We start from the raw sequence: 11,834 nt of genomic DNA, 5'->3' as shown, positions 1-11,834 counted from the left end.
GAGTGTGACCGAGTGACGGCTGATTTTGCATGCACCACAATCAATCAGGTGGAGGTGAACTCTGGGATTGGCATTGGGATGTGGAACAAGATGATGAACGATTCACAAAGGGATCCCAGGAGGGTTACCCCGGACATGGCGTGCAATAGGTATGTCCACTGCTCAATGTCGTTACAAATGCGTATGTCCATAGGTCTTTTAGAGTTTTGCTCGGTCGAGGTCGAATTGATGAGGGTTTGAGAATCGACATTTGCCAAAGTGTCGAAAGAGTCAAGCTCGTGTCGAGCACATTTGATCGTGTGCCCGAGCCCATTTCCTCACACGGCGCCACGAACCCGCTACGTGGGATATCTTAGTTTGGTTGCCAGTCTCTCTCTCGGGGTACGCAGAATCCGGTGTAATACTACTTACTGTACTAACTACTGTGCGACCATAGACATGTCAAGGTGTATATATATGTACATACGGATCCGACAAAAGTGTATCCCCCACGGCGAAGCTCTCAGAGGCGAAGTGAAGTGAAGTGAAGTGAAGAGAAGAGAAGAGAAAGAGAAGTATACAGTAAAACATATCGCCGACGTTCTCTACCCAATCGTTCATTGCTCTGTGTGGATCGGATCCACCGGTCCAGCGCATATACAATACAAGTACTACTCCGTACTGTGGGATGGATACCAGGTTGCCTTGGGGAGGGGGGGGGGGGGGGGGGGTCGCGTGAAACACGCCCTGACACAAGACCGGTGGTATCAGAGTTTCAACTTTCGGGCTTTTGCTGTTCTTGACCCCCCAACCCTGCTTACGGTACTATGTACGGTGCCTACGGATACCTACCTACCTACCTACCTACTTACCTACTGAGTCCTCCCCGGTGCTTCGTACAATCTTACTGTCCTACTACCGCGCCCAGAGGGAGATCCTTAACGGCTCAGTTGTTAGTGGGTTTCAGACTCGATCACGTCCTCGATGCGCACATGTGTCCAATAATATACATGGTCAACCGTGCAAACCGTCGAGCCAGTCCAGCACGGCGTCTCCGAACCCGGTAGGATCACTTAACGTGCACCGGTGCCCGCTTCCCTTCAGGACCCTGACGTCGGCGCGCGGAAGCAAACCGGCAGCGATCTGCGCCTGCAAGTCCTCGATTCGACAGCGCACGTCTCTGTCGCCCCCGACGACGACAGTGTCGTTCTCGGCCGCTTCCTTGTTGGCCTCGTCCTGGACACCGAACGTCAGACCGCGGTACCATCTCAACGGCCCCTCGAAGCCGTTCTTGGACACGAGGTCGATGAACTCCTGCTTCCTCTCCTCGGTCGCGTACGGCATGAGCTCCAACGTCTTCTTGATGATCTTCTTCTTCTTCTTCTTCTTCTCCTTCTTCTTCTTCTTCTTCTTCTTCTTCTTCTCCTTCTCCTTCTTCTTCTTCTTCTTCTTCTCCTTCTTCGCGGTGCCTCGAAGCAGGAATTCGCGCACGGCATTCTCGCCGCCGCACAGAGTGTCCAGCCACGTCTCCGGGAGGGCGCGTAGAATCGTCCATATGCCCTCGACGTGACTGTTCAGTACCTCGGCTCCGTCGTCGGCCGTGAACAGCTTCCAGTACCACATCGCCCCGTAGCCGAGCCGCTCCTGCGACACGGCGATCAAGGCGTCCAGGTCGAACGGCGCCGGGGTCGGCGCAAAGTACGGGCCCGCCGACACGAGAAGGGTGGAAGTTGTACAGGCGGCAGGCGAGACCCGTGCCCCAGTCGTGGCCGAGACAGACGACGCTCTCGACGAACCCCTTCGTTGTCAAGGATCTCCACCAAGTCTTTGCTGACCAGGCGGAAGTCGTAGGCCTTTTCGTCCAGTGGCTTCGAAGCGTCGCCGTACCCTAGACAATCCGGGGCTATCACGTTGTAGTCGTGCGGTATGAGATGGTCGGCGATGAAGGTGCTCCATATTGATGCGGTGTCAGGCCAGCCATGCAGCAGGAGGATAGTACCTCTTGACGATGACGATGATGATCCGTGGAAGTGCGTAGAGTAGGTGTACGAGTATCCTCGAGAAACAGTCAGGGCTTTCTTCCTGAGTTTGTCCATGCCGTGCCAAATCGCTTCTCAGGATGATGGACGGGGTTTGGTGAGTCGCTTCCGTGGAGGTGAAGTGCTTCTTTCGAAGACAAATCCATGTGTCAGGCCATGGCCGTCAGCAGCATTCATTCTATTTGGCCCAGCGAATAAGGGCCGCCGCGAAGCTTCCGCCCCTGCGAGCCTTGCCACGTTGGGGTATGTGCGCACAGTACATATGTACGTCGGCTGGGCACGAGCACGACTTTGCTTACATGTTTCCGCCCTTCCCCTTCCCCTTCCTCAAGGATCCGTATGATTGCATCTACACGTACTACTCAAGGCAAGTGAGGTGTAAACTCCCTCCGGAAACTGGCTTCCACATTCCCCCGACTGTGGTTGTTCTCTCGCTGTCATCCCACCCGGTGGTTGTTACACCTGCCCTGCGGTCTACCTGACCTGATCTGCAGAGGTTCCGCAAAACGCGGAATCACCAGAGGGTCAGCTGCGGGTGGTGAATGTCCCTTGTCCAGAAGGCGTCTCGGATCAATGGCAGTGGCATCATATGGCATCTTGAAGGTGGACAAGTGCAAGAACGCACGGGATAGGGGCTCGGAGGCTGAAGTTGCGAGCAGGCATATTGTGTGTCATAAGGACGAGCCAGTGGCGCGATCCGACGAGACACAGATATAGTTATATGCGGATGATGCCGAGGCAGAGGTCAAGAGAAGACGTGAAGAAGTGTTTGAAGAGATTGCATCGCAAGCATGCCTAGTCACTCGCCGTTGCCGTTGTTGTCTACCATTGCATTTGGGGGTTTAGTCGGTAGCTGACTGACGTTCAAAGCATGCCTTTTCGCCCGCGAGCGAAGATCCAGAGGCCTTCCTTGGGAATCATTGGCCGCTCTGCAACAGAAGAACCACAATCATTGAAACATGCCGAGTTTCGCGAGGACCAGGGTCGTAGAACACTGAGTTGGATGCCAGGTTCAAGCCATTGAAATCATGTTGTATTGGAAGAAGATGACATGCAGGTTGCCATGAAGGATTTGCGAATCTGGTCTTCCTTTCTGCGGGTCGCTGTGTACTAGTTAGCGTTGCGAAAGCCTGCACAACCACGGCATGGGGGTGATCGGTTATGTTGTCTTCAACACACTCATTGTCTTCAACGCAATCAAGCCAGCATGTGAGAGATACAGAGTCTGCTGTGCAGACCGTGACGACTTGACATCTTGGCCGTTTCCTTTACTCCAATCACCACCCCGGTATTTCATGGAGTCCTACCTCAAACTCTCGTTTAAGAGAGGCACGCAGTAAAAGCACATGCCACAAAGGGGGACAGAGGGGAGTGGGTGGTTCGGAGAAAATCTCCTGTATGGCTAGGCCCCTCGATTCATGAAGAGCGCACACCCTGGCCTCAATCCAGGGGCCCATGGAAGACTGCATGTGAACGAAGACCTACAACGTGAATGTCCCATGTGGTGTCCAGCCGCGAAAAGTACTGTCAGCAACATCCTCGGGGGCAAGCGCATTGGGCTTGCATGTGAGAACAATGTTGTGCCCCAGTGAGCATGTGCAAGGCGGTAGGAATACACATCAGCTGGAACTCAAAGAGAAAGCAATCCGTTGGTCTGAGTCTGAGACGCGTTTCTTCTTTCCGCAGAGGCATGTCGGCCCTCATGTCCGCAAAGCACATGTTGAAGTTGCTCCTTTGTCCGACGTGTTTTTGGCTTTGTGGCTTTCATAGTGTCTTATCGATATGTCGAGAACTGAAATGTTGCTCCCGCCACCCTCGTCATCGTCAAGTGCTGAGCAAATCTGACGACGCATGGTCTTCGGCTTGTACTGCCATTTGTGGTCCTTGTCGGCGGCGGTGAAGACCTGAACACGAACGCAATAACTCTGTCGACTCTATCAAAAAAAGAGTTCTGACTTCTCACAGGAGGTACAGAATAGGAATAGGAGTAATACTTGTTGACAAACCACGCAAGGTTTCTCCGCTTGATGCCAAACCCTTGGCCTCACTAGCCCGGTCTCCGGCTACTCCAGACGCCTCTTTGCGGTGCGAGGAGGAGTAAGCAGCCTTCGAATCCCGGGGAAATCAATATCCGCCACAGCGGGAGAGCTAGAGAGAAATTTCTCCGTGAAAGATGAACGTAAGTTCCTCGCACGAGTAAAGTTCGTATGCAGTTTTGGAAGGTTCCGTCGTTGCATCGCCGATGGTTACTCCGTACGAGTCCGAGACGAGTAGGTAAAATAGTACGTTACGGAAAGTGAGGCTGTATCCTTTTCATTCTCGCAAGTGTCGACTCAGCAACGACTATGTACGCGAAGCCTGTATGAATCTAAGACTTCTTAGTCAATAAACCATAAGCACCAGGTGGGGGGCCGATGGATGACCTGACTCGCACATGCTGTCGGAGCAGAATCTCGGCATGCTGAAGCTTCGGCTGCAAGGGCCGTTTTTCGAGCTCCTCCAAAGATCGACAGGAGCTTCAAGATAAGAGAGAAGCGACGATGCAAGCGCCTGGGCTTGGATCATGTTTCTGCCGGCTTTGATAGGGAAGAAGAGAGATAGTCGATGCCGATCACTACACTGTACAGAGTACGAGTAGCGCTAGCCCCAGATGGGCCTCCCCTTCAGCTCCGAACAGGAGGATTATTGTGCCTTATAGAACAGTAAGCTATCGGACGGCTAATACGAAGGGAGAAGAGACAGCCGGGACAAGACATACCCGAGGCCTACCTAGGTATTGATTGTATCCCGAACACATACCCGAAGTCTTATCCCGAAACGGTGCAAACGCGGCCCCAGGTCCGAGTCAGGGTTTGATTGCGATGCCAACACTCTCATCAGTTGTCACCAAGGTTACGTTGGAACCGAACCCATCAAAGTCAAGCCGCAGCTACTGGTTGACCCTCGGCGATTCGCCTTTGATGACAAGGCGGGTTCCTCGTCGTCCCTTGCAGAGGCCGACGAGGTAGTGCGCTTCAGGCCTCCACTCCTGGAAAGTCTCCTGGGTCGAGTTCAAGCGTTGTCATCAATCACATCATTCACATCTCAGCAATCGTGATACACGGAATATCAATCAGAGTCACCGATGGGCGGATCCGCTGGGAACGCCTGATGTCATCTTTGGCTCAGGGTCGTGTCTATTTCTCTGAGGATAGCAAAATCGCCGAGCGCAAAGCTGAGGTTGAGGTTGTCACGGTATCACGGACGAAGGGCAAACAAAACGTTGGCGTTGGTTGTTCTAATCTTCCCTCCTCCACCCTCAAAGTTTCTTCAAGGCGAATGGAGATGCGAAAGTGTAGTAGTAAAGCTCCGCTTCCAAGAAGTCGATCGGCGACTTGTTCAATGCTTCTGTTGGGCCCTGCACCCGCCATTGCTTATTGGAATTGGTTCAAAGGCCGATGAGGATCATCGTCGATGGAACTGAACGAATGCCCAAAAAGATCTTGGTGGTCGAGCCAGCCATTTCAAGGACACGAGCGCAACGAGGACCATCATTCCCGCAGCATACCAACGTCTTTTCACCACTCAACATCTTTACGAGGGCCTTCGATCTCTCAGAACCATCATCCATCCATGGAAGAATGCCAGTGGGATGAGTCGGTTCGGAAACGGCATTTCGGAAGGGAATATCCCATCTACGTAGCGGTCGCGCAGAGACTCTGATCACCTTTCTGACACGCAAAGCCGCGTTCGTGCAGCCCCGTACTCCGTACTGAATCTGTGATTGTCGATCTTCAGTCGCCGACGTACTTGTACTCGCACGAGCGAGTCAGCGGCCGTTGAGCGTTGAAAGTGTGACGTGACGGTCTCACCCCAAGACAAGGTGACAATCGCATGATTGCACCCGGCGATTGCAGCTCTCGCGAGCCTTCAACAACCAAACAAGATGGAAGGTTGGAACAGGGTGTGCAAGAGATGAATCGTGAGTAGGGAGACAGACGTTACTTGCCCCGGAAAGGCCCCATTCCCCCGTTGTCTCCACGCTCGTACTGCTGCTCGTGTTTGTGCTGTTTCATTCCCATTTCCCCGCAAATCTACCGGCTTTGGCGAGGCAAACAATACGAGGAATGAGGGTACTCCGTGCTCGTCCAAGGGCCTGAGCCCCCAGAAGCGCGGGTTGTCGTCAATCGAGCAGGGCGAAGACTCAGAGGGTTGCAGTAGTGCGGTTTTTCCTGCTGCCAACATACGAGTAGCTACTGACATTACGCCATTCAGGACGTGTGTCTCTCACCCCGGGTGACCCGGCGGCATTGAATTTATTGAATGCTGATCCATGCCCCGAGCCCAATCCATGATCATCAACACCCCCCTGCGCCCGAGGATGTGGGGACGGGGCAAAACGAAATCGGACACTGGACAATAGCACCAAAATAAAACTGGGTTCTCCGCGTATTCTACACGGGGGTACAGTCCTGGGTATGGTTTAAGTATCTTATTGCGATCGTTGTTCTGACTCCGGGGTGGTCGAGTTTTTCACCCTGTCAGCGACGGGGTCACGGAGTCGGGTAAGGGGGGACAAGTGAATCGATGATCTGGGTTGGTGGAGGGATGTCGTGATCCGGGATCAATGATCATGATCCTCCACCGCGATAGCAGCTCCATCTCTCCCGTAGAGAAAGTTGCCGATAAGGTGGCAGGGCAATTAACTTCTGCTAGATTCTTTGCGATTCTCTCCCCGAGCAATAATGCGACCGAGATTGACCGGCGGCGCCATCAGGCCCAGCAGCGATTCCGCGAGGCCTAGGCATCCAACACCCCCTTTCCGCAATAGTACGGTGTTTCACGGAAGTAGCTAGTGAGTACTTCGAGGTTTGTATTGAGCCTGAATATCGCCCGTTGGGGTCGACAGTGTCAAACCAAGCGACGAGAGAGCGCGTGGGGAACCTGTGTTCTCCTGGATCCATACCTAAGATCGCAAAAGGCATACTGTAGCGTCTTCGTGCGAGGACTATTTGTTACGGACGACGGGACCGTTGAGCGTCTGGCTAGAACCCGGTGGGCCGTCGATCTGGTCGAGCATTCGATTAATCTTGTGGTTATTGTATGCAAACAAAGCACGACGTCAATAGTGTCTCAACGTCGAACCTTGGTCGGCCATTATTGTTTCCCCTTTGACTCGGACCCCCGGGCTTCAATAGTCATTGAGCCTACTGTAGATCGTAAGCACTGACAAGTTACTTTACAATAATCCGCGGCCGTCGGAGAATCGTTCGTCGGTGAAACGGAGGGCATCTTCGGCCTGTTTTTGGTTGGCGTACGGAGTGTCGTTAATTAGTGCAATACACCGTGCGAGATTGATCCCAACAAACTGACGGGCGCCGTCTGTCCCTTCGGAGTATCTTGTGCTTTCGTATTGTGCTCATTGCGAACCTTTTGAGTTACAACGATCCCCACAATCCTTCTTTTCGTGGGGACACAACAAGATGCCGGGGTCTCCACGAATGCCCCCGGCGTGGTGCAGTCTTGCCACCTCATGCACATAGCACTGCTCCTGGGTCTGGCCTGGGGTAGTCAGAAGGTCGAGGGGAAACGGTGTATGGCCCCCTTTACCCATTGCCCTCATCACTGCTCGCGGCAAAAAACATACCCGATCCTCCTGTGCTTGTAAATTGGGAATCTTGTAGCCAGTCAGGCCGATCAGCAGCCAGGCGTTGTTGCAATGAGAAACAGCTGCATAGTGTGGGGGATGATGTTACACGAGCTGATAAGGCCTTGGGTCTGCAAGTGTCTCAGTCAAGGATCGAATTATTGACTTGTCATTTGCCTTTCGTGCAGCTCTTGGGCTTGCTGATCGCTCGAAAGGCAACCCTGGTCCGGAATGGGAATTGAATAGGATAATGATCATGGGTAATGAATGAATCGCTCGCGTGATGTTGCTCCTGACCGTCACGCACAGTGACTCAGCTGCCCGTCGCTCCGGCGTAAGGAGCAAGCATGGCCAATCCCAAGGAACCCAGCATGTATGATTCTCCAGTAGGACGACCACAGGTTGAACAGACTTCTGCACGAACAGATCACCTAACAGCCAGCCACACCATCGTATGCATGCAGCGAAAGACGAACCCACAGTCGAAATAGCATAAAGGAGAAATTTAGCTGCTAAGATCATCAATTGAGGTCATCTCTGACTGACTAGACATGTAATTGTAAGATTGGCGGCTTTGCAGAGTTGCGTACATGATAAGTTGAAAGTCCAATAAACCCACTTGCTTCTTCCACACAGCCTTGGCTGGCATTCAATGCCCCTTCGCTAAGAGATCCGTTCTATTCGATGCTGCCATCTGGCGCAAACCCCCCCATGTTGTTCGATCCTGTCTATCCCGTGCTCCTCGCTGTTGATCTTGTACCAGGTCGCCCAAATCCACGACACTTGTCTATAGAGAATATATCCACTGAAACACCATCAACCCAGAACCAAACAAAAGAAGGTAGAAAATGAAACACTTGAAAGTCAAACCCCATACAAATATCTTCTCATTCATTCCTGCCATTGCTCCGAACCAAGAGAAGTGTTCACATAACTCATCTTGAAAAGTCTCCGTTCACGGAGGCTGCCGTACTTGACTCGCCAGAACTCAGGCCATTCGGAGCATGCAAAATGTCCGATATTCCAAGCTTGGGAAGCTGTGGCACGGGGAGTTTGCGTTGTGTACCGGTGACGATGTCTGCAATTGAAGGCCCGCTATGTTGTGGGGGTGGGATATGGGAATAAGATCCGTCCGCCTGTGGTTCCATCGGAGCCAGAAGGGGAGTATGACCTAGCGAAAGATGTCGTAGACCCGGAAGTTGGAGTTCGCTGCCATGAGGTCGGAGACGAGGTGAATGCCCTGGGGTGGCCAAAGGTGTGTGGTCTGGAGTAGGCGAAATCGACTCGTGAGAGAATGTGGGCGACGAAGGAGCGGTTGAATGAGGCGAGTTCGGCCTGGATCGCTTATGTCGGTGGTCATCGTCATGATTTTCCTGTGAATGTGATCTGGACATGGATTGCGAGATAGCATATGCTGAAAGGGATGGAAGGCGACCGTTGCTGTTGTGATTGCGATGGCTAAACAGATGATGTTGATGCTGGTAAGGCACACGTGTGACTTGGTCATCTCGCTCAATTTGCGACGCAGCGGAAGCGAGCAAGTTAATGTCCATGCTGTTCCTATCGTCGAGGCGACCAAAGGGGCCTAATGGTGTAGGAACGTGCGAGGCATGTACTGCAAAAGAGTGCGGCGGTGAGACATTGGGCGACCCAGCAGCAGATGCCGGAGCAGATCGTTGCATGCCGTTCTTGGGTGGCGGCATCATCTGAGCCTGGACAGACATGTTCTGGTTGGACCCATCCTGCAGACCAGAAAGGGCTGCGGCGGCGGCGATTTGGTGAGTCTTCTGGTTACGGCGCGAGTTGGGATTGTTGTGAATCCGTGAGTGTCGAGTCAACTCGTCGGATCGACTAAAACGCTTACTACATCCAGGGAACTGGCAAGCATGAGGCTTCTCCCCTGTGTGTGTTCGGATGTGTCTTGTCTGGTGTTCCAAGCGGTGAAAGGCTCGATCGCACAGAGGGCATTTGTAGGGGCGAGGGAGATCTTGTCTCTCCTCCGCGTTCGCTTGAGGGGCCATGGTAGATGGCAGTAGGCTGACGGCGGCAGCCATGTTACCGTCGGTCTGAGTGGTGCTCGACGAAGTGTTCGTTGTCTGTGTGCCGGCGGCGGTGGCTGTTGATGGTTTCGATGTAGCGGTGGCCACGGTGTTGGGAACAGGTGAGGAAGATGAGGGAGAAGGAGGAGAAGGATTGAGAAGAGCAGTAAAGTTTACTGCAGACGAAGAGGGTTGCATTCGAGCGACCAAGGGAGAGGGAAAGGCTTTGTGATTCCCCAAGATGATCGCTTATCGTGGGGGTGAATCATCCACAGGCAGAGTCAGACGGTGGGCGGGCGTGCGTGACGAAAGACCCGGGGTCGGAAAGGGCGTCGGCTGAAATGAGAGTCGAACTGAGTCCTAGCGCGGGCGGTTTGCGAAACAGGGTGATGAGTGGTGTGGTCTCGTAATGGTGTGGTCAGAGAAATTCGGGGGACAGAAGGGAAGGAAAACAAATCAAGGAGGTAATTTGCGAAGGAGGGATTGAGCCTGATGTTGGAGAAGGGTAGAGGTAACTTGCGCGATTCTGTGCGACGTGATTCCGGCAATGCGGACTGGAAACTGGAGACCGGGGGGAGCAGGGGTTGGAGGCTTCGCACGGCGTTTTGTCGTGCCTGTGAATTTTTTTCTCTGACGGAAGATTGCAGACTGCAGACGGGCGGCGGCGAGGCTTGTCCAGCCGAGTGTGCTTAGGAATGTGGGTTGGCAGTGCCCGGCCCAGGCGTATCGCAAGTGGCCAACAGTGCGAGAGACACCGAGAACAGGCCCCCCCGGCGGCGACACCTTCTTTTCCCTCTCTTCTGTGGGCACGGGGCAGGGCAGGACTAGCGCAATCCTTATCGGTCCACGTCTGAAAGCATAAAGATGACGAGCTGGTACAGTAGTGGAAGGGTGCGTCCGTGTTGAGAGGGTGTGAAGGGTTCTTTCCGGTGGATCGCCTGAGTGCTCGATCAGTGCTTTTTGCGGCCCCGAATGCGGTGATGAAGGCCGCGGAGTGCTGGTGTGAGGATTTATTGGACGGGCGTGATTGCGGCCCAAGGTGGGATGTCTCTTTCTCCGCCAGTCGAATGCAGCCGCCGGCTTCACTCGCTTTGATTTGTTTCCTCTGTTTCGCCCTGTCTGCACTGTACAATGTGTCGTATCCTGACACTCTTGTTCCAGCCTTCTCTGCCACGTCAGGGACCTGGGGGAGGACGACAGCCAGGCAGCAGGAGAGCTGACTCTCCGGGTGCTCGCTGACAACGTGATGGCCTTCGAGCAGGAGACGACGGCCGGCCAGGCGGGATTGCCGGGCCTCAGTACCGTGGCCCGAGGAAAGTACCTATAGGCTCTTGTATTCGCAGACGTGGAGGTGATGACGAGGAGGTGCAGAGCCGGGTACGGGGGCTCGTAGTAGGGGCCAGGTGGTGGTTTCAGCCCGTGGTCAGGGTGCCTACTAGACCTAGAACGAGGCCCGGTCGAGTCGTCGTCCAGGCACCAAGGGAGTTCGGGGTGGTACCTATCGATACAATACAGCCAGGTCGCAGCGGCGTCTGGGAAAAAGATGGGGAAGCAGGAGAGCGCCAGGCCATGTACCCGTGGTCTGGAATTTGCGGGAAAGTGACAAGGAGGGGATGCCGAGCAAGGCGGTCAAGCGTCGTCAGGCAGAAACAATTCCCAACACGAAAATTCTTCGGAAGTCACAGCATATCCACACTGCCTGCGCCCATACGACGCTGCTATCCGACGGGGTCGCCGAGTCGGGCTATCTACAACTATCGCACTGGTGACTGAGCATGCGATGAGGTGAACATGGAGCACCTTTTGGTCCCGTCGTCGTCGCAGTCATCGTCATCGAGAGTGGCCAATGTACGAGTACGAGTACCAGGTCCTGCAAAACAGCGCATCTCTCCTTTGGTCCTACGAGTTACACATAGGAAACTTGGCACGGTCGCGGGTATCAATAATCCCCCTAACCTCGTGAACCACAGGAAACTTGCCTGCCCTCACTCCCTGAGTCAATGCAGCCTTGCCTCACTTTGCTCCGAATCCCAGACAACGACCCCGGCGAAAGGCCAGCAATGTTGTGATCACATGTGACAGCGGTGATTGTGGCACATTTGCGGTCCCAAAACTACTATCAGGTGTCAGCTCCAGCTATAAGACCACGAC

At 53.9% G+C, this 11,834-nt stretch overlaps 2 protein-coding genes across 2 annotated transcripts; both read right to left on the bottom strand.

The window, feature by feature from the left end:
• Positions 1-993: 993 nt before the first annotated feature.
• PV08_00356 (uncharacterized protein) lies at positions 994-2,075 on the bottom strand (the record flags this gene model as incomplete). The annotated part of the gene is made up of 2 exons (XM_016374721.1): positions 994-1,777; positions 1,867-2,075. The coding sequence occupies 2 exons, from the start codon at positions 2,073-2,075 to the stop codon at positions 994-996; spliced, it is 993 nt and encodes a 330-aa protein (XP_016239997.1).
• A 6,504-nt stretch (positions 2,076-8,579) lies between these two features.
• PV08_00355 (uncharacterized protein) lies at positions 8,580-9,881 on the bottom strand (the record flags this gene model as incomplete). Its single annotated transcript, XM_016374720.1, has 1 exon — positions 8,580-9,881. The coding sequence occupies one exon, from the start codon at positions 9,879-9,881 to the stop codon at positions 8,580-8,582; it is 1,302 nt and encodes a 433-aa protein (XP_016239996.1).
• Between the last annotated feature and the right edge of the window lie 1,953 nt (positions 9,882-11,834).

Source organism: Exophiala spinifera, assembly GCF_000836115.1.
Source record: "Exophiala spinifera strain CBS 89968 unplaced genomic scaffold supercont1.1, whole genome shotgun sequence".
Classification (NCBI taxonomy): Eukaryota; Fungi; Ascomycota; class Eurotiomycetes; order Chaetothyriales; family Herpotrichiellaceae; genus Exophiala; species Exophiala spinifera.
This window is presented reverse-complemented; position numbering and strand designations above follow the sequence as displayed.